This window comes from Durotheca rogersii, assembly GCF_024521655.1.
Source record: "Durotheca rogersii strain YMJ 92031201 chromosome Unknown GGS23scaffold_27, whole genome shotgun sequence".
Lineage (NCBI taxonomy): Eukaryota > Fungi > Ascomycota > Sordariomycetes > Xylariales > Xylariaceae > Durotheca > Durotheca rogersii.
Genome location: NW_026251258.1, coordinates 411,130 through 434,708, shown reverse-complemented (window position 1 = coordinate 434,708; position 23,579 = coordinate 411,130). Strand labels below are relative to the sequence as shown.

At 57.2% G+C, this 23,579-nt stretch overlaps 7 protein-coding genes across 7 annotated transcripts; 5 read left to right on the top strand and 2 right to left on the bottom strand.

Moving 5' to 3' along the window:
* Positions 1-486: 486 nt before the first annotated feature.
* Positions 487-1,711, top strand: GGS23DRAFT_258625 (uncharacterized protein). The gene is made up of 5 exons (XM_051512333.1): positions 487-538; positions 604-751; positions 813-951; positions 1,236-1,428; positions 1,595-1,711. Exons 2-4 carry the CDS (start codon positions 706-708, stop codon positions 1,423-1,425), a joined length of 375 nt encoding a protein of 124 aa, XP_051368719.1. The 5' UTR covers positions 487-538; positions 604-705; the 3' UTR covers positions 1,426-1,428; positions 1,595-1,711.
* Positions 1,712-3,129: 1,418 nt separating this feature from the next.
* On the bottom strand, positions 3,130-4,577 carry GGS23DRAFT_258464 (uncharacterized protein). Its single transcript, XM_051512332.1, has 2 exons — positions 4,262-4,577; positions 3,130-4,101 (listed from the first exon to the last, which is right to left on the bottom strand). The coding sequence occupies exons 1-2, from the start codon at positions 4,293-4,295 to the stop codon at positions 3,344-3,346; spliced, it is 792 nt and encodes a 263-aa protein (XP_051368718.1). The 5' UTR covers positions 4,296-4,577; the 3' UTR covers positions 3,130-3,343.
* Positions 4,578-7,352: 2,775 nt separating this feature from the next.
* Positions 7,353-10,946, top strand: GGS23DRAFT_599936 (potassium/sodium eff; the record flags this gene model as incomplete). Its single annotated transcript, XM_051518994.1, has 5 exons — positions 7,353-7,556; positions 7,624-7,823; positions 7,886-8,461; positions 8,530-9,517; positions 9,624-10,946. 5 exons carry the CDS (start codon positions 7,353-7,355, stop codon positions 10,944-10,946), a joined length of 3,291 nt encoding a protein of 1,096 aa, XP_051368717.1.
* A 1,073-nt stretch (positions 10,947-12,019) lies between these two features.
* On the top strand, positions 12,020-12,871 carry GGS23DRAFT_599935 (family 2 glycosyltransferase; the record flags this gene model as incomplete). The annotated part of the gene is made up of 2 exons (XM_051518993.1): positions 12,020-12,138; positions 12,253-12,871. The coding sequence occupies 2 exons, from the start codon at positions 12,020-12,022 to the stop codon at positions 12,869-12,871; spliced, it is 738 nt and encodes a 245-aa protein (XP_051368716.1).
* A 624-nt stretch (positions 12,872-13,495) lies between these two features.
* On the bottom strand, positions 13,496-16,610 carry GGS23DRAFT_614534 (uncharacterized protein; the record flags this gene model as incomplete). The annotated part of the gene is made up of 4 exons (XM_051520653.1): positions 14,741-16,610; positions 14,509-14,622; positions 13,970-14,424; positions 13,496-13,832 (listed from the first exon to the last, which is right to left on the bottom strand). Exons 1-4 carry the CDS (start codon positions 15,878-15,880, stop codon positions 13,496-13,498), a joined length of 2,046 nt encoding a protein of 681 aa, XP_051368715.1. The 5' UTR covers positions 15,881-16,610.
* A 225-nt stretch (positions 16,611-16,835) lies between these two features.
* GGS23DRAFT_258334 (uncharacterized protein) lies at positions 16,836-18,416 on the top strand. The gene is made up of 2 exons (XM_051512331.1): positions 16,836-17,089; positions 17,184-18,416. The coding sequence occupies exons 1-2, from the start codon at positions 16,971-16,973 to the stop codon at positions 18,010-18,012; spliced, it is 948 nt and encodes a 315-aa protein (XP_051368714.1). The 5' UTR covers positions 16,836-16,970; the 3' UTR covers positions 18,013-18,416.
* Positions 18,417-19,050: 634 nt separating this feature from the next.
* Positions 19,051-20,639, top strand: GGS23DRAFT_599932 (glycoside hydrolase family 76 protein; the record flags this gene model as incomplete). Its single annotated transcript, XM_051518992.1, has 4 exons — positions 19,051-19,141; positions 19,243-19,713; positions 19,805-20,043; positions 20,115-20,639. 4 exons carry the CDS (start codon positions 19,051-19,053, stop codon positions 20,637-20,639), a joined length of 1,326 nt encoding a protein of 441 aa, XP_051368713.1.
* Positions 20,640-23,579: the final 2,940 nt, after the last annotated feature.

Here is a 23,579-nt window from a genome sequence, read left to right as displayed (position 1 = left end):
GGGAATCTGTTACTACTCTACGTAGTAGACGAGAAGAGCCTGGTCCATCATGAGGCGTGTACTCATACGTGTGTGCAGAGATCGCGGTGTCCTCGGGAGGCATGCAAGACATTTCTGCCCCCAACGGGCGTGGAGAGGACCCGTGAGCAAGTCATCGATCGTAAGATATCACGCCGGCTGGAAATACCTCTGTGCCCCGTGGTATATTCTCGTCGAAGGATAGATAATGTAGATATGATGGTTGCATTACCTGCCACCTTGCTTTCCGCATCGCACATTCACATAAACGGTTTCCGGTCGCTATAACGCGTGCTGGTTGGAGTCTTGGGGAGCATGCGCATGCATACATTCCAACGAACCAAGACGCACACATCCCCTCCAACAACAACGTCTAAGTCGACACAGTAGCTACATAACTCACAACTCTCTCGCGCCAGCGGCCGGATAGATTAGGTATGTGTTAGCACCTAAAATAGCTACCTCAGAGGCATATCCATCCCCACATGCATATGTCCAGTACCTGATAACTAAGCGCTCGGTATGGAGTGCCTTAACCACCCTGCGCGTGCCTACATACCTAGGTATATTAATATCTATGTCCAGATATGCTACGTACTATGAGGGAGTCGGCGTCTCCAATCCGCGACCCAGCATTCCGGGAACAGGGGACGCTTCTCCCTCACAGAACCTCATCCTTGGCGATGCATGAATATCGGTCTTCCAAGACTTCTCTGCTTTTCTATAATAGCTAGTAAGCCTGCTCGGGCGCCTACTACCTGGGTACGTAGGAGTTAGCGCCTGACGAAATCCAGTCTCTGCTATACCTACGTTTGGTGTTCCCGCGGCCACGGACGATTGCCCCCCCGGCCAGACAGCATCGGCCTTCTCATTCCTTCCATCCCCGGTCGCCGGCCGAAGCGCGCCCTGCCCAAGCGCCAAGGAGATCACCCGGTTCGAGCTCCTCTCGCCCCCAACTGGCCGCCTGGCTATTGCCAACCTACTGCGCAGCTCGCGAGGACCGTAGCATAATGCAGCAGGGCGACCAACTCGATCCGAGAGCTATGACTTTCCTGGCACCCCCACGCCCTCAGCTCGGCTTACAGGTCTCTGGGTCACGTAAATAGCCCCACGGCGTGAAGGAGAACGACAAGTTCCAGCAGCGCACGCGAGGCGCCGGGCCCGGGAAGGATTCGGGCTGTTCGCAACTCGACCTCGTAAACGGGAGCGAGAGGAAGGGTACTAGCATGTGCGCGCAAATACCAAACAGATACTAGGTACGTGGCGCCGTTAGACTTGATCGACGCCGACGTCTGCCTAGAACCGCGAATACGAATACAAGCCTGCGTAAGGCTGCCAGCGCGGCAGATCATCCCTTACACATGCGTCAGGGAATCAGGGAAACCTCCCGACCTTCGGGAGAAATAATAGGTAGGTATCTATTCCCTTATCTCCTAGTTTCCGGGCAGCTACCCAGTCAGGACCTCGCTCCCTCTGACGTATCAACGCCCGCGCAAGTTTTTGGTCGGATACGAGGGTTATGGGCGATCTTTTCTCTATTCTGCGGGAAGCCCTCTAACCAGCAGGTACCTACCAGGAAACGAAGCGAGCTAGCACGGATTCTCGCGCTGCGCAAAGCCGTCGCGTAGGGAAAAGGAATAAAAAACGAACATCATCGCTTCATACCATAAACCTATCTAAGGCTACGTCAAGCGCCCATCCCCGGATCCAAGTCGATACCAACCAACCTACCTACCAGCTACATACCGAGGCACGCGCGATAACCCGTCAGAGAGGGCCTGCCTCGCCCCGTGCGTGCCCCGTTCCCGCGAGATCAGCGCACTGACCTGCACGCCTCTAAGTAGGTGGGTAGTTCGCGCCAGACGGCCCCAGTCCCGACCTCGCGGCACCCGCGCTCCCGCGGCCGCAGCCCCGGGATTTGGCCGCGCACGCCAGCAAAGCCGCTTGTTCCTACGCGACATCGTCCCCTTGCTTGTTTCCCTCTGCGTAGCCCCGGCCGGCAAGGCACCAGCAGAGACACCCCCGGGGAAACCTGCGAGTGTGCGCAGGTCGCGCGCGCGCCGGCTTGCCTCTCGGCGCTCGGCCAGACGACGGACCGCCAGCTGCGCGCGCGCGCGTCCGGTGTCCCGGCTCGGCTGGGCCGACGCTGACCCCCGCCCCCGCGGCGCCGCGTAGCCGTCGATGGCGCCTGCAGCACGCGCGGGTCGCCGCCCGCCGCATACCATCGCCCCCCCCGGTACGACGCGCCTCTCTTCGACCTCGCCCCCGCCGCCGGCGACGTGGAGCGACGTTGGAGGACGCTCAGGTGCGTGCGTGCGTGCGTGCGTGCGTGCGTATATATGCATGCATATCTGCAGTCGCCCCTATCGCGCGGGCGGGGGAGGTGGCGGTGGGCGCATTGCGCGCGCCGATCGATGAAAGGGGGCTCCCGACTACCTATTTACCTCTACCCACCTCTACGTACGACCGGCCTATGATATCTACTGTCCGCCCATTCTGTAGAGAATAACCGTGATATGGTAGCTAACGCGATTGACTTCCCTCGTTGCTGAACCCCCCCCTCTTCTCCTTTATCGCGCCAATGACGTCCGCCGCGCGCGCACCCGCGTATAGCGGACGTAACTCCAACGCCCGCCCCATTGGCTCCCCCGGCCTCACGCCGTATGTAACCCTACCACTTACCTCCTCCTACCTCCCTCTTCTGGAGGTATGTAAGAGGTAGGGTAGGTTAGGTAGGTATGCATTTATGTGCGTCCGCATGCGCGACAATCTGGTACCTCACACACAGTTTGGGGGGGGGGGGGGCACGAAAGCACGGAGTCTAGCTGCCCGCCGGAGCTCTTTCCGTATCTTAGACTGAAAAAAAATGAAAAGAAAAAAAGAGCACGTCGCTGTTAAATCTAGAGGTAGATCTGCGTAGACCACGAGGTCTGGGTGCTAGGCAGGTAGGTACGTAGGTAGGTAGGATAAGGGGTACTCGGATAGGGGGGTTCTAGTATATATGTACACGGAATCGTAAACATAGTTTTTTTAAGGAAACAAAAAATGGACTCCGTCCCTCCCTTTTTCCCCTTTCCCCTTCCGCTTACCTACCCCCTCCCCCCGATCCCGAGCAAGGAGAAAAGGGTAGAGAAGAAGGACCGGAAGAACACTGTTGCTCAGGCCCTCCTACTCCCAGATGTGGGGAGAGGTTAGGTTATAAATATCGAGAAACCCGTAATTGACCAAGCTACAAAGAAATGTCCCAAATTGAGAACAGCCTATAAAAAAAAAGGACGAAGCAGATTTTCTTCCCGTTTCTATCCCTCACCCTAAGCGTGCCTTCTTAATCGGCAGCTCCTTGGCTTCGAGTTTTTCTGGCCGTCTTGCCCACGGGTGGCGGCGCCTTCTTGTCCTTCTTAGGACGGCCAGCCTTCTTCGCCGCGCCGTTGGTAGCGGCCGAAGTAGCAGCAGCCACAGCTCCGTTGGTCTTACGCTTCTTCTCGGGCCGCGCTTCTTTTCGGGGCTCCTCGGCCGCGTCTCCATCCGACGCCTCGCCGTCGCTCGACTTGCGCTTTTCTCCCGCGCCAGCTTCCGCCTTGTCAGGCTCCGCAGTGGCTACGGCACCCGCCGCGGGGCCGTCGGTCTTGGGCGCATCCTTCTCCGCGTCTTTCGCGGGAGCAGTGCTAGCTGCGTCGGCGGGCGCGGGCGACGCGGCGGCCGGCAGGTCCTGGTCGCGCACTTCTTCGACCGTAACCGGCTGCGGCGCGCTCCGAACCTCGCCGTTTGTGTGGGATGGCGCAGCGGTATCTGTAGTCTCGGCAGACGTGGGTTGCGGGGCTTCGGCGGGCGCAGGATCAGCCGGCTGCTCTGGCTGAGGAGCCGATTTGTCAGCTTCGTCCGTCTCCTTGGCTGGCTCCTCTTTCGCAGTGCTGTCGACTTGCGCCGCAGGCTCGGAGCTGGGCGCCGCGGCCGCAGCAGCGTCAGCAGCGATCTCGGTCGCAGTCGACAGCTCTGCAGAATCGACTTGGGTATTCGTTGCCCCTTTCACGTCCGATTGCAGTGTGGAATGCGACTCGGGCGCTGCCCCTTGTCCGATTGCGCCTAGTCCTCGCCACGTTAGCGCACTGTGCCGCTTGTTTCTCGCGACCTCGTCGCGGCGCGGTCGAGAGCGCGCGAAATGACACGACTTCTCCGCCTCGCCGGAGAAAAGGCGGCGGACGCAAGCCGCGCAAACACAGGATATAATCAGAAGAATCAGTACCTTTTTCGATGCCGTTGGCGTTGTTTTCGGCCATGTCGATGACGTCAGGAGACCGAGGAGAGCAACGGGCACAGTGTAGACCGAACGGCTTATGTAAGGGTCCGGCGTGGACGATTGATGCGAATCCGGAATGATGAGGGTGCTGGGTGATGGTGGAGATGGGATGTGGAGGGTTGCGAGGATTTCGCGATGCAGCAGGGTGCTGACAGGAGACGAGGAAGAAAAAAAGAGAAAGAAGTTGAGAAAGGGAGGACTCGAGGTGAGGTCGGTCAAGCTTCCACTTGATCCAGCTCGCAATCCGTAGCACCGACGAATCAGGAGTCGCAGCGGGACGGGAAAACTATGAATCCAAGACGAAGCTTCATCCATGCTACACTGCCATCGCTGCATTGAGCTTCCCCGAGGTTCTTCCCCCGGATCCTCTGCGCTAGGTAGTTGGAAGAGCGCACACAGACCACGGACGAACCTGGACTAGCTACCTACTAGCTAGGCGAGACAAGGGGGAGGGGGGGGAACAGGGGAGGGGAGAGACAAGGGACGATAAGGGCTGGGAGAGAAGGGGGAGGAGGGGGGAGACTAGGGAACACTTGCAGCCGACTTACCAATAAGGGGGGGCTGCAGACGGGATGGGCGACTGTGTTGTGTACTGAGGCTGTAAAACTAGGGCAGATCTGGCAGATTCGCAGTCGTGGTGGTGGGAGGGGAGGTGATTTAAGAGGTTACCTGGTCGAGGTACCTCCGCCTGATGTATGTACTCGTAGGTACGTAGGGTCAGGAATGTGGTATTGGAGTGTGGCTGGTGGGACGTCGACATGTTGGGTACCGTGCCTAGGCAGCCCGGCATGCCTGGTAGACGAGCACCTCGGGAACCTAACCTCCGCTGCGTTTAGCTGGAGGTAGCTCTGCGGCAGCAACCTTGAAGCGCCGTAGGTGCTCAAGGTGGTAAGCAAGCAAGCTGGCCCGGCGCACCAGACGGTTTCTCTTCGCAGCCAGGGGAGAGTGCACAAATACCAGGTGGCAGGAGGTCAGGTAGCGGATTACCTCAAGCTTAGATCTAACTAACCTGTCCCCGCCCCGTCGACGAGGCGAGCTGCTTACCCGACGGAGAGTTGGGCGTAGATGAGGGGACGAGGGGACTAGAGAACCATCAACCAAGACGGGAAGAAGAAAAAAGAAAAAAGCAAAGAGACGCGAACGCTATGTCATCCTGTCGATCTTGGCCCCTTTCCCTTGCTTCTCTCTGCTTATTCTTTTTTTTCCTTCCTTCTTCCCTGTTTTGCATACGGTCGACATCCCCGCAATGCCGCGCATCGAGAAACGCGGGAGCTAGGCAGCGGGTGTCGACGAGTTGGCCAAACCGGAGTTTTTACTCGCGGGCGAGAGCTGGCTGGAGCTATCGACAGCGGATTCGCTCGCCGCGAGGCACCTTGGCTTAAATACCCAATTATCCAATGGGTGCGAGGCGTGCTATCGCCGCGAACGGCCGGCCAGGTTCTATTGGCGAGCGTCATCGGCCGTCAGACGAGCAGCTGTGGCGGAAGCTGAACGAGATGGGTTCGCAGGAGCGGGGGTGGGCGAGACCCTGCGAACCGCCAACATGGCTCGGACGACGGCGACGGCGAAGGCGACATGGGGCATCTCCCTCCTTTTGGCCTGGTCCATTTTCCAGGTCTTGCTCACGTTGTCGGCTCCGCGTGATCGTAATGCGACGAAGGCGACGAAGGCGATGATATGACGATGGGGACCGAGCAGGTGGCTGAGCAGGCAGACAGGCCGCAGGTCTGGTGGATTTCGCCGACGGGCGCCAACACGAAGTTCCTGGGCGGTACCGGGGTACGGTGCCTCGCTGCCCAGACGCTTGAATACCGACGGCGCAAAAGCGTTAGACTGCGCTATCGAGATGATACAACGGATGGACGTGCCCAGGTACCGGCAGCCTCAGACGAGCAGCCTAGGCCGCAAAAAAGCGATGCCGAGGAGCCGAGACGCTGGCCGCCAAGCGCCGAGCGGGGCCTGCCAAGCACGCCGAGAGGGCGCCGACGTGCGGGTCACGTGGCTGTGCGCGATAAGATTGGGTACCCGGGTACAACGTGCAGCCTGCTCGCGTCCGGTTGCGTCTCTGTGCGTCGTGGATGCCGTAAGTGCGTCTTCGCGTGCGGGGCCGCTGGCCGCCCCCCGTTCCTCGCCCTCGCCAGCCAATGGTGCGTCGTCTTGCGCCCATCCCCGACGTCAACGCGCTCCGTCTCCTCGGTCCTGTACGAAGGGCCAGCTACCCACCTCTTCTCGGCAGCCAGCACCTCGCGATAACACCACCCACCACCAGCCCACGCCCTCCCGAGCAGACTTCTCGAAGCCAAGCCCTAAGCGTTGAGCCGCCAAGGTCTTGGGCCTGCTAGGTGCTGCTTGGATTTGCTTGGTTCGTCTTGGTCTTTCTTGGGTCGGCCTGGGGCCAAGCCGCGTGATGCCGTCTGTCAGAATATCCAGGTCCTTTCTCTGCTGCCAGCCTCCGCCGCTGCCCGACCGACCTGGAGCCTCATCCTCGCTTTTGCGCACTTTGATATTCCTCGGCAGCAGGTCTGACGTTTTCTTCTTTCTTAGCATCGAATCCTTGCCCAATCTCCCACCCGTCGTAGGGCCAATCACACATGTCCCTCGCGTGCAATCGGCGCTAGACGCCAACCTATCTGGCTTGTTTCCTGCCCAGGCCTGGTAGTATGAGCCATGACGATGGCGATAAGTCTTCCTGGTCGCTTGGCGCCTATGATGGAATGTGGGAGAAGCTGGGTTCGGTCTCCGCTGGCCCCTACCGCAGAGCAAATCACTTGCCTCCGTTCAGATGTATAAACAGGCCCTACTCCCGTGCTAATCCGCACAACCGACGAAGGATCGGAGACCGACTAATTTTTTTTCTCCCTCTCTCTGCTCGTCTGCTGTTTTCTCTCTTCTCGAGATCCAGTCGAGTTGCAATCGACAGAAAAAAACCCCCCCCCCCTAATTGTGTTCTATGACGTCTCGTGTCTGCTAGACATTTTCCCGCCTATGAAGACCTCTATTCTGCGAAGACTCGTTTGCCCACGCCGACTTCGATTCAATGGCTGGCCAATTTGAGCGCCACCCATTCCTTCTGCCGGTCCAAGATGTTGCGAAGGCGCTGGAGGTAGACCTCGACAGAGGTCTGTCGTCCGCGCAGGTGACGCAACTCCAGGCAAAGTATCCGCCCAACGAGTTGGACGTGGGCGGAGCTATCCCTTGGTACAAGATCTTCCTTAAGCAGCTGTTCAATGCCATGATTCTGGTGAGTTGGCTCCCGCGTGGGCCCGAGGAGAAAAAGTAGTGGTGCAGAAGCTGACTCGCGCTTCTAGGTCTTGTTTTTTGCCATGGCTCTGAGTTTCGCCGTCCGGGATTGGGTAGAGGGTAGCGTTCTGCTTGCCGTCATCATTCTCAACGTCTCTATCGGATTTTACCAGGAGTATGGCGCGGAGAAGAAGATGGATGCCCTTAGAGCTCTCTCTGCCCCCAGCGCCATGGTGCTCCGTAACGGGAGGACCGAGGTCATCCCCAAGTACGTCTACGCCCTCGGAAACCGCAATTGATAGGATGGGGACGGTTCTAACACACCCACAGCGCCGAAGTCGTACCGGGCGACGTTATCATCCTGAAAATGGGTGACACCGTTCCTGCCGACCTCCGTCTCTTCGAAGCCATGAACCTCGCTGCTGACGAGCAATCTCTCACCGGGGAATCCGTAGCCGCTGAAAAGATTGTGGAGCATTTGGAAAACGAAGAACTGGGCATCGGCGACAGGATCAATATCGCTTATGGTACTACCACTGTCCGGAAGGGCCGTGGCCGTGGCGTCGTCATATCTACCGGCATGCAGACCGAAGTCGGCAAGATTGCTGCTTCGACTACTAGGAAGCACCCCAAGCCTGGCCGTTCCATGAATTACAAGAAGTATGGGGGGCGGCAAGTTGCCGTGGGTCTGACCAAGCGTATCTACGATTTTGTCGGCAAGTTCCTTGGTCTGACTGAAGGGACGCCCCTCCAGAGAAAGCTGTCGGGGTTGGCTTATATACTTTTTGCATGTGCCCTGCTGCTTGCCGTCATTGTCTTTGCTGTTAGCAAATTCGTCGTCCCTCCGGAAGTTGTCATTTACGCTATTAGCACGGGTATCGCCATCATTCCAGAGTCTCTCGTTGCGTAAGCTTTTCCCATGTTGCGTGCTATATATACCTTAATATTCTTACTGACATCGATGTCCCCTCTAGCGTTCTCACTATCACCATGGTTGTTGCCGTGACCGTCATGCGCAAAGCCAATGTCGTTGTCCGAGACTTGTCCGCCCTCGAGGCACTTGGCGGCGTCACCAATATCTGCTCTGACAAGACGGGCACTCTGACGCAAGGCGCTATGATAGTCCGAAAAGTATGGATTCCGTCCAAATTGATCTATACGGTCAAGGATTCCAAGCACCCAAGCGATCCGACCGAGGGGACGGTCACGGTCTCGGAGGCTGACGACCAAGTGCAAGAACCTGAGAAGCGAGATTTCGATCAGGAGCGCAGCGCGGCGGTCCTGAAATTCGACGTTCCGGACGAGAAGCTCAACCCTCCCAAGCCCCAGAAGGATGATGGGAAAGAGGCCACCATGACGCCCGAGCTACAAGCCTTCCTCCTTTCCGCGGCTCTGTGCAACCTGGCTACCGTTAGGCATGACCGAGAGGCCGGTCCCGACCAGCCCGAATGGAAAGTAACCGGCGAACCCACGGAGATTGCTCTGCAAGTATTCGCGTACCGTTTCCAGCGGGGCAAGAGGGTTATGGAAGCCGAAGGCTGGAAGCAAGTTGCCGAGTTCCCCTTTGATAGCAGCATCAAGCGCATGTCTGTGGTTTACAACGGCCCGGATATCGATCACAGCGTGATATTTACCAAGGGTGCCGTCGAACGGGTGCTCGACCTCTGCTCTACTGTCGGTATCGGGAGTGCCCAGGAGCCCATGACTGACGAATACAAAGAGCGAATCTTGAAGCAGATGAACACTTTTGCCAGCCACGGCCAGCGCGTTCTTGCTATCGCCACGCGACAATGGCAAGGGAGATACGAAAACAAGACTGCTCCCGCCAGCAGTGAAAGCGATGATGCCCTTCGCCAACGCGTGGAGACTGACCTTACGCTCTTGGGTTTGGCAGGAATCTATGACCCTCCGCGCAAAGAAACTACACCTGCCATTGCTGAATGTTCTTCCGCTGGTATCAAGGTTAGCAACCCCCCCAAAAATCTACCCTTCCCCGTAGCGCTACCCTTTTCATTCCTAGCTAGTATTCACGAGAGGATGCGAGACGTACTAACTACAAGCGTGATAGGTACATATGTTGACTGGAGATCATCCTGCGACCGCCGAGGCCATAGCCAAGGAGGTGGGCATCATCCCCAGGAACCTCGGCATCCTAGGCCAAGACGTGGCGAATGCGATCGTGCAGAAGGCGAGCGACTTCGATAAACTCACGGACGAAGAGATAGACGCTTTGCCCGAACTTCCCCTTGTCCTTGCCCGTTGCGCGCCGGATACCAAGACTCGCATGATCGAAGCTCTGCGCCGTCGGTCGGCTTTCATGGCTATGACAGGCGACGGCGTCAATGACGCGCCGTCTCTATCTCGCGCTGACGTCGGAATCGCTATGGGCTCCGGGTCTGATGTGGCTAAGTCCGCGGCCAAGATCGTGCTAACTGACGACAAATTCAACTCGATCGTCGCGGCTATCCGCGAGGGTCGACGCATGTTCGACAACATCCAGAAGTTCATCCTACACTTGCTCACGTCTAACGTGGGAGAGGTCATCTTGCTTATCTGCGGTCTAGGCTTCCAGGATGAATCGGGCATTTCGGTGTTCCCCATCTCCCCTCTCGAGATTCTCTGGATCAACATGCTCACGTCGTCTTTCCCCGCTTTCGGTCTCGGTCGTGAGCGAGCCTCCCGCGACGTGATGCGCAAGCCCCCGCACGACAGCAAGCGCGGTGTGTTCACCAACCAGATCATAATTGATATGCTCGTGTATGGGCTTCTCATGGGCATCTTATCACTGATGACCTTCGTCATCATCATCTACGGAGTAAACGACGGGCAGCTAGGACGTGATTGCAACTCTCACTTCACGGATCAGTGCGAAGCCGTGTTCCGAGCGCGAGCGACCGTATTCGCCGAGATCACCTGGCTCATTCTCATCAGCGCATGGGAGTTCAAGGACATGCGGCGGTCGATGTTCCGACTCAACCCTGACAACCACTCCAAGTTCGCCTTCTTCCAAGACCTCTACGAGAATAAGTTCTTGTTCTGGGCCGTGGTTATCGGGGCGGTCAGCGTGTTCCCTGTCGTGTACATCCCCGTGGTCAACACCAGCGTCTTCAAGCACAAGGGGATCAGCTGGGAGTGGAGTCTGGCTGTCGCGGCGACCATCATCTTCGTCGCCGGCATGGAGCTCTGGAAGCTGACCAAGCGCCACTTCAGGCTTCTCGAGGATGCTGCCGTGGTTCGGGGCGCCTTCTCGCAAGGTAGCGAGGAACACGGGAGGAAGTTCCCCCACACGATGAGCTTCAGCAGCTTGAAGAGTTGGCGCAGTATCGGGAGGAGGGACACTGGCGAGACCCGCGCCAGCACGAGAGAGAAGAAGGACACGAGCGCCGTATAAGGGCGAGAGCGCCGTCACGAGAATACTGGGCCGGATAGCTCTATATCTGAGGTCGGCAAGTTGAGAGCTCTATTCGGCCTGCGGGCCGGAAGAGTCGAGGCGAGCATTGCTCATTTACATTTACGCAAGCGATCGAGGGTCGCTGTTCCGTGACAGCGAACCCTGTTGAGTTCTTAGAGGGGGCAAGATGTTGTTCTTTTCCAGGTCGATCCAAAAATTCATTTGCCTGCCACAGGCACATTTGGCGATGGTTAACGTGATACGACTAGGTTGGGAGGGGTGTAATGATAGATAGGGTAGGTAGGTGGTAGGTGGCCTTGTATGAGAAGAGATCATATACAGTTTCTTCTACCTGCAAGGGGCTTATAGGAATGAATTATTAGGGAAAATGGTTTTAGAATGAGTCTCGATAGTATAAATAAGGATCGATTCTGCTTTTATCGCCTGGATTGAATCGTGATGCCATGTTGAATAGAAATTGAGTAGTATTCCAATACTGCAAATCCTTACAAAACGGTATAGGCAGCTGGGCGGTAGGTACCGGGGCATCTGCCTCAGGTGTTTAATCACCCGGAAGAACGCAATTATAGGTACCTGAGGTTAGGGACAGGTGTCTGATGTAAAGGCTAGGTACCTGGAACGTAGCGTGTTGATGCGCCTAAGGACCTCAGGTATCTGACCTCCTGGTACCACTGCATCCCGCGTGTGCTGTTACCTGAGGTACACGTAGCTTCGGTGGCCCTTCTATGCTTGCCTAGGTACCTGAGGTACCTAACCCTAGTGGGTGCCCCTCGACCCATCCCATTGAAGCATCCCGTTGAGGCATCACGCGTCATGCCCCGTAGAGAGGTACCTAAACCTAAGTGAGACCCTGCGAGGTACCTGCGTGTCCAATTCTCGAAAGCCACGCCACGATTCATGGCTCTCAATTATCCATCACCAACTTCAGTCCACTCCTTTATTCCACCCACCATACACGCAGCATCTGCTTTTCCATTCAGGCATACGCATAATTCCTTTCGATTCTCTCCTCGCGACGCCTCTCTACCTCCGAATCCAAGACAACCGCACCAATGGCTCCAGCGAACCCCGTCGCAACCAAGGACAAATACTCGGTCATCCTGCCGACCTACAATGAGCGCCGAAACCTGCCCATCATCACCTGGCTGCTCAACCGCACCTTTACCGAGAAGTGCGTCCCTCTCTACTCTCTAGTTATGCCACTGCCCTACCCTCGACCCTCGATGCCATTTTCTTATTCCTCCCGATCCTTGGCCAGAGGGAACTAACCGCAGCGACACAACAGCAACCTCGACTGGGAACTCGTGATCGTCGACGACGGCTCGCCCGATGGGACGCAGAAGGTAGCAGAGCAGCTGGTCAAGGCATACGCGCCACATGTGATACTCAAGACACGCTCGGGAAAGCTGGGACTGGGCACCGCCTACGTGCACGGGCTGCAGTTCGTGACGGGCAACTTCGTCATCATCATGGATGCCGACTTCAGCCACCACCCCAAGTTCATCCCGCAGATGATCGCGCGACAGCGGGAGGGCGGCTACGACATCGTCACGGGGACGCGGTATGCCGGCGACGGCGGCGTGTACGGCTGGGATCTGAAGCGCAAGTTCGTCAGCCGCGGCGCGAACCTGTTCGCCGACACCGTGCTGCGCCCTGGCGTCAGCGACCTCACCGGAAGCTTCCGCCTCTACCGCCGCGCAGTCCTGCAGCGCGTCATCGAGCGCACCGAGAGTAAGGGTTACACATTCCAGATGGAGATGATGGTCCGTGCCAAGGCCATGGGCTTCAGCGTCGCCGAGGTGCCCATCTCCTTCGTCGACCGCCTCTACGGCGAGTCCAAGCTCGGTGGTGACGAGATCGTCGAGTACGCCAAGGGAGTCCTGAGCCTGTGGCTAAAGGTCTGATGGGCATAACTGCGAAGACAGGGCATGGTAGCATAGTATGTGTACCCAGGAATGAAGGTACTTTTGAGTTGGTTCGGTGTTGGGCGGCTTCCCTTGGCCGTGTGTACAATACCGTCAATGCTTAAACGTAATACAGGTTAACGAACGATCGCGAAGGCGGTTCCGTGGAGTTGACAGGCGACTCGCCGTCCTGCCACTGCTTAAGGGATTTGGGAGCCTGTGGGGCTCGGTGAACTACGAACAGACTACGTCCCTAGTTTTCCTCCCTCTTCCCGCTGGCATTCTATTCGTGACAGATCTGTAACATAATCCCGACAACGCCGATGCTGTTATCTTTCAATCGATGCGATGTTCTCATAGCCCCCCTCTCGAGTCTAATGGTGCTGGTACGTCAAACGCCACCCATCACTTGCATCGTTGTCAGGCTGGCCGAGCCCTCTCCGGTACCAATACAAATACCAGGATCCGGGTATACTTTACATCATTACTTACCTACATTTGGGGTGAAAGCTGTCTGATCTAGTTCATAAGTAGACAGGGAGCGGCAACTTACGAGATATCTAGTGTCAAGTACTGTCAATATTTCTTTCTGGTGAGGGCCCACCTTTGTGCCTCGACCTTATTTCACAGCATCTCCCAATCTGAGTCTGACTCGTCGCCCGGCCTATTCCGCCGCCGAATGGTCGTGGGTGTCTTCCTGCTGGGCCAGTCGTACGTGTCTCCGTGGCCGGGGGACATGAAGGGTTGTCGCCAGTCAACGCGACCGCGGTCAGGGTACTCAAAGTAGCCGGTTCTATGGTGCCGGTGGAGGCTAAACCAGGTGATATCGTCGCGCGGGATGCCGAGGACGGTGAGCGGCTGCCGCCTCCCGCGGAGCATGTCCTCGAGGCCGGCGCGGTACTCGGCGGCGGGCGTGTCCCGGCTCCAGATAAGCATACGTTCGACAATAGAAATCCAGCGCCTATACAATCTACATGTTAGCTCAGACATCGAAAATACGATAGAAGCGGAGAGAGAATCGAATCGAGGGAAGGCGAAAAGAGGAAGGGCAAGAGGCAAGGAAAAGGAGAGGGGGGGGGGGGGGGGGGGTTAACTTACCATATATGATCAGCATCCAACGTGCCCTGCATGATGCGGACCTCGAGGGTCTGGGTAAGACTTCCGGGCCCCTGTTCGGGAGCGTTAGAGCGAGAGGCGCCGGAGACGCGGAAGCGGACATGCCCGTAGATCTCGCGGCCGCTGAGGGCTCGGGCGAGCCCTGTGATGGTGTCGAACTGCCAGATCTCAGTGGCGAAGTCGGTGAGGAAGCTGGAGAGGAAATCCACATCGATCGACAACGGCAAGTGCTGCTCCAGGATGGCGTTGTAGTACCGCGACAGGTGCGGGTCGCGCGTCCTCAGGTTCGACAGCACGGGCGAGCCGGTGCCCTGCAGCAGCGCGTGGGCGAGCGGCGACTCCGAGCGTATCGGCCGGCAGTAGCGCGTCTCGTGAGATCGGTCCCATCGGTGCAGCGTCTCAAGACTCTGCTCGAGCAGCACCCAGAGGGTTGCGAACTAGGCAGATTATCCGGTTAGCAAATCTTTCTTCAGAGAAAAAAAACGACATAAGGGAAGGGGTAGGGGGTAGATGATTCTTACCTTCTTAAGATGTAGCAACGTCCAGCCTGCTTCTTGTCCAAAGTGGACGTGGAGGCCGGTTCCTACTTGTTTCATCGGCTTGTGGATTCGATATACGTCTCGGAGGCCGGCACACTGTTACCCAGGGTTAGCTAATTGAATGTCTAGTATAGCATAGGGGACGAAAACAGTACGGAAGTCAAAGGAAAAGGGGAGGAGAGAGACAGTAGAAACTCTGGGATATTATACTTACCGCATTCCGCAGGGCAACCCGAGTTGTCGGGTTGTTATAGTCGAGAGGCGGCGATCGCAGCTCGCCGTTGAACCACTTATACGCGTCCTCCATACTCTCGGACGTCATGCCTTCGGCGAAGGAATATACCTGGGGCAGCGCCTCGTCCGTCGAGACGCTCGCGTCGGTGATGCAGGTCCAGTGGAGGTAGGCGGGGTCTATGCCGGGGAGGGCGACGGCGATAGGGTCGACCTCGTCCTCGATCTCCCTCTGGTGCTTCATCACCTCGTCCACGACCGTGCGCTTGGATAGGGTCTCGAACTGGGCGCAGGTCGCCGCGCGCTCGCTGTCGTTGAAGCCGTGGAGGAACTGCGGTATCTTGGTTTGGGCGATGCGCTCGATGGTGCCGTCGCGGGTGTCGTACATGCCCAGGCCGTGGTCGTCGTGGAACTGGCGGAAGGAGGCGGCGAGCATGCCGGCCGCCGTGGCGACGGTGTCGTCGGGGCTCATGCCGGGGATCCGCTGCGCGTGGGCGGCCCAGCCGTCGAGCACGGCCGCGTTGGGATCGTCCTGGGGGTCGGCGGCCTCCAGGTTATCCCACCAGTTGACCCCGTCGAAGGCGGGGTCGGGCATGAAGCCTCCCTCCTCCGACTTGACGGCCACGATGCCGTTGCGCCGCAGCGTGTCGACAATCATGTTGCGGACGGAGACGTCGAAGGCGCCCGAGCCCGACGGGTAGCGCGCCAGCCTCTGCGCGAGCGCCCGGCCGTCCTCCGGGTGCGGGTCCGGGCCCCCCAGGACGCCCGGCGACACGGCGAGCAGGAACTCGAACTCGACGCCGACCGTGGTCCGGTTGCGGGTGCCGGGGGCCAGCGGGGGGTCGTCGGGGTTCGCGGTGGTGCGCGGGTCGAGCGCCCGCTGGTACGGGTCGTCCCCTTCCTCGTCCGAGCTCCAGTCCGGCTCGATCGACCGGTAGTGGTCCTCGTGGGGCTCGCCCGCCAGCAGCGCGCACATCGCGAACTCCTCGTTGGGCGTCAGGCGGTTGCCCGGGCCCGGCGGGTACGGCCGGTGCCGTATGTACGGGCTGGCCGCGCCGCCGCGGGAATTGCGCGTCCCTGAGGCCCAACGGACCTGCCGGCCGCCTCCTCCCCTCTGACTCATGTTTCACCTTCCGAACGGCGTGCCGGAAGCGAGGCGGAGAGAGACGCTGCTGGGTACTGCTGGAAATTGCTTGTGGCTCGCTCGCAACGACTCAACCAAGGTACGCCGCGGCCTTCTCGCCCAACCCGAGCGCGCGCCCGACGCCTCGAGCCTCGCATAGTTATAGGGGCGAGCGGCGCCGGGCGCGAAGGAAAATACAACGCCATTGTGCGGTGCTTCTCCTGAGCCCAGGCCGCAATAGCCCACAAAGGGGGAGTTGGCGGCGGGAAGGGGTTGCCTCCTGCGGGCCATGATAAACTAGAACTACTGATTGGGCTCTCTCTTAACTAGCTTTTTCTCCATTAGCTGGTTCAGTTCTCTGGCTGTGGTTGACTAGGGTTACTGTGTTAGGTAGGTAGACAGCCGACTCAACGGTTTCAATAGATGTTGTGTGTGTAGGTTTACCTACCTACTGTGTTGCTGTGTCTTTGTCTGTCCTGGCCGCTGCTAACAGACCACGAGTCTCACTACTGGTTAAATCTGTTGTTTCCCACCTGGGCTGTTCCTAAAGTATTGGGAAAGGGTTTAGAAGCGTGGATACTGGCATTGCAACAACATTTCTTTGTTAGAGATATCTAAATGTATGGCTCTTCTACTACCTCTTGGGGTTGTTGTTGTTGGTCCCTGCTGACAAGCTCAGACAGAATCTAGTATTACCTACTTATGTGCTTATGTATCGCCCTATTTGCCTAGTTGCTATCATCTCGCTCTACGGGTCGTAATGGTACCAGATTTCCGCATGTCGGCGATGTTGCACATAAGAAAGGAGTTCCTCTCAGTCCAGTCCTGCTGTTATTGCTGATATCAATGTACCTAACTGAAGGTTGAAAGTGGGATCTGTTCTCGTTATGCCGATAGCCTTGATATATGCATCAGTACAACACCCGATAAGGCTTTTTATCGATTAAGCAGGTCAGGCTGATGGGATTTGCTGCCTTCCCCGAGACATCTGCTGCTTCATCTCTACCTACCTATTTATGTCGTCTTCCGCAACAACGTCGGCACCCCCCCTACCATTCCAACCTAGCCGTCCGCTTGACATGACTTGACAATGCGTGGACGCGGGGGATCCCGAGGCAGCAGGACACCTTCTGCACCCTGGAGTCGCCTGAAGCCGGTCGACCTGGATCCTCTCGAGTCCATCGGCCTACCCTCCAAGGGAGACAACAGGTGAGCTGCCCCAGCCCCCGGCACGGCACCTAGAGGCAACGAAGTCGCTGTTCCGTGGGCTCACTGGTCTGATGCAAGAGTGTATATGGGTCAGGTTGCTCGACTTCAAGACCCAAGAACGTTACTATACCAAGATCGTCGAGCGGTACATGACCTTCTGCTCCGATGCTGGTGAGCGCGACGAGCTCCTCCGCCGCTTCGCCTCGCTCGACATTTCGACCACCCCCGATAATGGGAACGGCGTCTTTGCCGCCCGATCTGCCGCCGATGCGCTGGCGCCGGGCGCGGCGAGCCCGCTGTCGCCCGTCGCCCCCGCTACGATCCCGAACAGCAGCAAGGGCCTGTCCGACGTCCTGTCCGCGCTCCGAAAGTTGCGGGAGGGCATCGTGGCCTCGAAGCGCGCTGATGATTTCGCCGTCCAGGCCTACCTTTTCTGCATCCGCCTCTCCGTCCTCGTCAAGCACCCCGAATCCTACCACCCCGCCATCCTCCACCTCCTGCGCCGGATACAGCCGCTGCACAGTATGACATCGGTCGAGATGGGTGAGGTCATCGGCTATCTCGTGCTGGACACGGCATGCCGGCGGAATGACTTGGCCGAGGCCTTCACGATGCGCCACCGATACCGGCTGCGGGACGCCAAGATCGACGCCGTCCTCGACGCCCTCGCGCACGACAACTACGTCGAGTTCAACCGCCTGAAGAAGAGGGTCGACGGACACAAGGCGAAGCTGCTCGAGTTTGCCGACGGCAACATGCGGAAGCACCTGCTGAAGTGCTTCGGGAGGGCATACCTGGGTGTCGATCTGGCGTTTCTGGAACGATGCGCCGACTCCGAATGGGCGAGTCTCACGGCGGAGGACGGCGTTGGGTGGGAGCTAGACGGCAGTAAGGTGATTATCAGGAGGGCCAAGGCCCGGTAGGCGAGGGGAGAATCCGGACGTACATTATCACTATAGAATGATAGGTTTTTGGTTCTCGGCACAACACTCCCGCCGCATTCGTTATCATCGCCATCCCCTTGTCGGTGGGTGGTGGGGCGATAGAGATAGAGAGAGACAGAGGCATAGACATCGAAAATATCGGAGTTTTTTTTTTGTCAATACGGCTACGTGCTCCACACGCGTGCCGTCTTCGACCCTGAGATTTGCGATACTGATTTCTACATCTCTTGCTTGCGTGGAAGTGTCTAGCTAAGAGGCAGTGTTGCTGGCCCGCAGCGCAGGCAGCTTACCCACGAACCGTTCCGTGCTCTTCCAGTTGAGGGCTCGCTGGTTTACGGAAACAACGAGATCATGACATCGTCGCGTTCTGATACAGCTCACCGCCCTGCTGCCTGGTACGAGTCTGGAGATCGCAATTGGGCATAATATTCCCTACGGGGATAACTATGGGGTGACGGAGCCAAGATCGCCATGCTGCCTGGCCAAGCCCAGCTAAGCCCAGCCCTACTGGTCTCATCTACGAACCCCCGTCCTACGTAGCATGGTGTGTACCACCCGGCTCTTCAAGACGCTACCTCTTATTCGGACCTGCTTCTCACGGCCTGTCTCAATGCGGCACAGCCGGGGGTCGTCGTGGTGTTCACGATGGGTGCCCATTGGTTGGGTAAGGGGTAAATCCCCAGCTCGCAAGTCCTGGATCACTCGCCAGCGCTAGGCGGAGCACGAGGGATTTGGCAATAAGGATTTATAGCAATTTAACCAGGATGAAAAATAGGGTCGCTATAGATGGGTCCTATCTCACCCGTAGGTGCGTGTTGTATATTTATAATCTTTCCTCTCCGTCGGTGGTCTGTATCAGGCCACATCCTCTCGTTTGTGATCAGTCGGGATTGTTGTTTAGTAGACGCCGTCTTTCCAACTGGCAGTCCTGAATCGGGCTGTATCGCTCTCTCTCGACGGCTATTTTCGCAGAAGGGTGTTTATTTCGTAGTTGGTTTCATTTTATTGCAGCCTACGATGGCGAGGATCACGATAAGTTTTCTGGCCCGTCTCCTGCTCGCGGCCCCAGCCGCGGTTACAGCTATAAATGTGGCAATTTTGAATCCAGGTTGGTGCTCTCCTCCCCCCGTCGAGGGCTTAGGATAGAGGATATACAGCCCCTATGCCTACCATAACGGCTTGTTCGCGACTTACCCAGCAAATTCTTAGATTCCGTCAGAAGGGCGGCGGCTCTTGTCGCCGAGGATCTCCTGAGCTTCTACAACGGAACCGCGGCGGGCGAGACCCCTGGAATCTTGCCCTACAGCGAATACTTTTGGTGGACGGGTGGCATCATGTGGAACACGCTGCTGGACTACCGCGCCCGTACCGGCGATGTGAAGTACGACGACCTCATTTCACAGGGCTTGCTCTTCCAGAGGGGACCGAACGACGACTACTTGCCTCTCAACTTCTCCGCCCAGATAGGCAACGATGACCAGGCGTTCTGGGCGCTCGCCGCGCTCGAAGCCGAGGAGATCGGGTTCCGCGATCCGCCGGCCAGCGAGGCACAGTGGCTAACGATGGCCAAGAACGTCTTCGAGTCGCAGTCGAGCACCGACCGACGAGCGGGTGGCAATTGCGAGAACGGCCTGCGATGGCAGATTCTCCCGTCCAACGCTGGCTACAATTACATTAATGGTTCGTGATTGTCATCGTCCTTTATGGTTGTGGGCGGTGTCCGCTTCGAGGCCTATCTTGACGGGAAGCTAACATTGTTACCTACTATTAGCTGCTTCGAACGTCGCCTACTTCAACCTCGGTGCCCGGCTAGCGCGCCTAACCGGCAACGAGACGTACCTGCGAGAGGCCGAAGACACTTACGATCTGCTCGTCAAACTTGGCTTAGTCACCGAGGACTTCGACGTCTACGATGGCGTCAATACGCCCTCGTGCGATAGAGTCAACGAGGCACGATTCTCATACAACGCCGGCCTACTCCTACAGGGTGTCGCCGCTCTCTACAATGAAGTAAGTCCCGGTCTACCTTTTCTCTCTTGTAATATAGCATCGCATTATGGTCTCGGCTAAGCTATTCATAGACGCGCGAGGAGGTCTGGCGCGAGCGCGTCGACGGGCTCACCACCAGGATACTAGAGGTCTTTTTCAAAGACGGCGTGCTCTCGGAGGCCGCGTGCGAGCCGACGCTGTGCACGGTCGACATGAGCTTCCTGAAGGGGATCACGCACCGGGCGCTGGCGGCGACGGCGGAACTCGCGCCGCACACGGCCGTCCGGATCCGGTCGGCGCTGCGGACGAGCGCGAAGGCGGCCGCGGTGCAGTGCACGGGCGGCGACAACAACCGCATGTGCGGCCTCTACTGGCTCGACAGCACGTGGGACAACACCGTCGGCGCCGGCAACGAGGCCAGCGTGCTCAGCGCGCTCGTCAGCGTCCTCACCAGAACAGCCCCCGTCGTCCCCGAACTCCCGAACAACGGTACCTCGGGCAACGAGACTGCTACGGATGGAGACAACACCCCCCTGTCCGCCGGCACCGTGGCATGGGCCGGCACGAGCGTTAGTCTGGCTGCGGGAGCGCTGCTGCTCGTGGGCCTACTTCTGTAAGAGATCGGATCTGTAGAAATACGGCTTCAGCCACCACGATATACATTCCTCAACATATAGAAAAGAATCACAAGAGTAATTAACCAATAGATCAATCAATACATAAATCTTGTGATGACGTTCTCAATTGTGACCAACTTGGGCGGGAAACGTGTGTGGTGGAGAGGCAACATGCCTAGTGATGACACTCGGCCTGCTTTGGGTTGAATTCAAGGGGGTTAGATCTATGTGTCCGGGTTCTAGGTTTGTTTTTGCGAGTAAGTATCTCCAAGGTAATCTGAAGATCTCAACGCAGGCTCGAATATATTGCGGAAAGGGGTAGATCAGTCCAACACACATTTAAAGCACAAGAGGCATATTTTAATACGGCCCAAATAACCCATATATTATATTGTTCTTAGAAGACAGTTTCGAAACCGGCTCAGCAACAAACCTCGTGTAGGGTCCCACCTACGAACCAGCGGATCATCGTCACTGATCTCAGTCGTGCCTCGCTCCGAACGGACTCTTCTTCTCGCCCAGCTTCCGCGCCCTGGAAAGTTCCTCCAGCAGCTCCTTGATCTCCTCTAGGCGCTTCTCGTTGGAGGCCAGCCACTCCTTGTCCTCGTCCAAGTACTTGCGCTGGCGATCTAGCCGCTTGTACGCGCGGTGCCGGCAGACGCTATTCCGGCACCAGCAGATCGACTTTTCCTCGACCTTCTCCAGGCCGCCGCAACGGTGCCCGGCCTCGAACTGGGCGCAGCGGACCACGTTCGGGCCCTCCTTGCAGCTGCACCCCAGCTTTACCGTGATCTCCCAGCACATCTTTTTGAGAGCGAATTTTGTGTAGCTTATAGATAAGAGAGAGAGAAGTAAGGCCTTGCTAGTCTGGAGGATCTGGCTCTGGATACAACTCGACACCCGTTACAGTTCCTTGGGGTCGCGGCTCCTTTTAATGGCACGGCTATAGTAGGGAAGGAAGACGCTTGGAGGCATATGGTTGATCTTGTTGTTCGCACTACAAAGACTATTGTTTCTGCTCTAAGCCGACTGTAGCATTGTTGCCATGCGTGGGGAGCACAGAAAGGGGATAAGGGGCACAAAGAAGCTTTGGGCAACTCGGGCCTGGCTACGTAGTGCCGTCTATTGTAGTCCTGGATGACAATGCCATCTTGTCAAACTACACAAACGCTCTCTTATATGTACGTGTCCGACAGCTGCCTCTCAGAACATCAACGTAAGTTGTCTTCTATGTCCCCACACTCTTCTCAAAGAATCGCTTAAGGTCATAGGTACATCCTATTATGAATGCTTTGGTAGACGCCTAATTTCTCGGCGATGACCTAGATACATCCACTGCACGCAAACTGTGTATCTCTACAGGAATGGCGTCTGAGAACGTGGATCGTACATATCGAGACGCGCCCCCAACTCGCGAGTATGCGTAGTTGATCATCGCGACTGAGGGCTCCCGCGAGCTCACATGCACTAATTATAGATAGGTATTCAAATGGGATACACAGCTCGAGCGCTCGTTCCGTCGTAGGTAAGCATTAAAATGTTTCTCTAAGGCCTGGTATCCGTTGCTGCTGTGTTGTCTATGTCCCAGTCTTCTGGCCTTGTTCGGCTAAGCACAAGGAGGGGAGATCTACACCTCGATCCCTTGCTTCTCATCCCACAGCCCCCTGTACGAAGCTAAGTCAGCTAGGGAGTTAAGGAAAGCGGCGATAGACTGCTTCACAGCTCACTGTAAGTTATGAGTATGGTAAGGCGTATCTCTTCGTATGTTGCAGGATGGAGGCTGTAAAGAGAAGGCACCGGCCCCGCCCTGACTACATAGGTAGTATTGAACTGGTATTCCTGCATGCCACCCTCTAAGCGCTGTGATCCTTTGATCCTTTCGCAAGCACTTCAACATTGTCGCGTTGTTGTCCGAGTTAAGTGGGAAGGCAGGGCCTTTGTTTGTAGAGATTCCCTTGCCCGATTCCACCTCTGCCTCTCTAGCATCCATCGGCGACGCACTCAAGGAAGATGTGAATCAGTTCGAGAACGTTTGGTTCGAATTCTAGGGCAGGGCATAAGAAGCCCTCATTAAAAGGAAGTCGGCCGATATAATACAGGATACGGCTGACTGTCTTCGTCTCACTGGTACACTTGGGGGCATTGCTGTCCTACCCTAGCGCACAAGTGTGTAATATTGCAGAAGGTGAAGGCGAGATTTGCAGCGGATTTGTTATCTTATCCCAACAAGTGAATCATTTGAGGAGGTGCGCAAAGCCCCAGATCTCTTTTCTACCCGTAGGAGTTGATTCGTCAAAGGACCGGCGGATGGAGATACGAAGTCGAACAGTGCGACAACGCCTGGGAGAGAGGCGAAAGGGCAAGGGAGGAGGAGGTGGGAGTGCAGAGTGGTTCTGCCGATCTTCGCCAAAGACACACACAACGGTGACCCGCACTGCCTAGCTGATGGTTGAATTCGAGTCGAATCATTAGAGATCCAGCCAATAGCCTAAGAAGAGAGAGCATGGCGCCACCGCCAACCCTCATTCTTAGGGGCCGTTTCGCAGCTAGAACCCGGTTCGGAAAGCCATCTCGAAGAACTCGCGTGGCTTGTGTCTCGTGTCGGGCGCCTGGGAGGGTTCACCGTGGGACTCGGGCAGCTCTCTCTGGCTTAACCTGGACTGTCACGACCTGGGCCTGGCCACATACACAGGACGTGTATTACGCAGCGTGGGCGGAGGACGAGGCGCATTGAATCACGGCCAGCTGTCAATTTAAAAAAAAAAAACACCGTGTGTTCGGTAGCGGAAGTCCAGATAGCGGACGCTTCCCACAGGTGGCAAGTCTTGTTGACGCATAATGTACGAAGCGAATCGTGAACACACAGTCCAACGACGAGGCGTGCTGGTCCCCGATTCCATCCATACCTGAGATTCCCTAGCCGAACTGCCGGCATTGTGG

Coding starts and splice junctions, on each gene's coding strand:
- GGS23DRAFT_258625 (XM_051512333.1), top strand. CDS start 706: ATGAATATCGGTCTTCCAAGACTTCTCTGCTTTTCTATAATAGCTA. Junction 752..812: donor CTGCTTTTCTATAATAGCTA/GTAAGCCTGCTC, acceptor GACGAAATCCAG/TCTCTGCTATACCTACGTTT. Junction 952..1,235: donor AGCGCCAAGGAGATCACCCG/GTTCGAGCTCCT, acceptor AGCGAGAGGAAG/GGTACTAGCATGTGCGCGCA.
- GGS23DRAFT_258464 (XM_051512332.1), bottom strand. CDS start 4,295: ATGGCCGAAAACAACGCCAACGGCATCGAAAAAG. Junction 4,102..4,261: donor CGCCAACGGCATCGAAAAAG/GTACTGATTCTT, acceptor GGCGAGGACTAG/GCGCAATCGGACAAGGGGCA.
- GGS23DRAFT_258334 (XM_051512331.1), top strand. CDS start 16,971: ATGCGTGGACGCGGGGGATCCCGAGGCAGCAGGACACCTTCTGCACCC. Junction 17,090..17,183: donor CCCTCCAAGGGAGACAACAG/GTGAGCTGCCCC, acceptor TATATGGGTCAG/GTTGCTCGACTTCAAGACCC.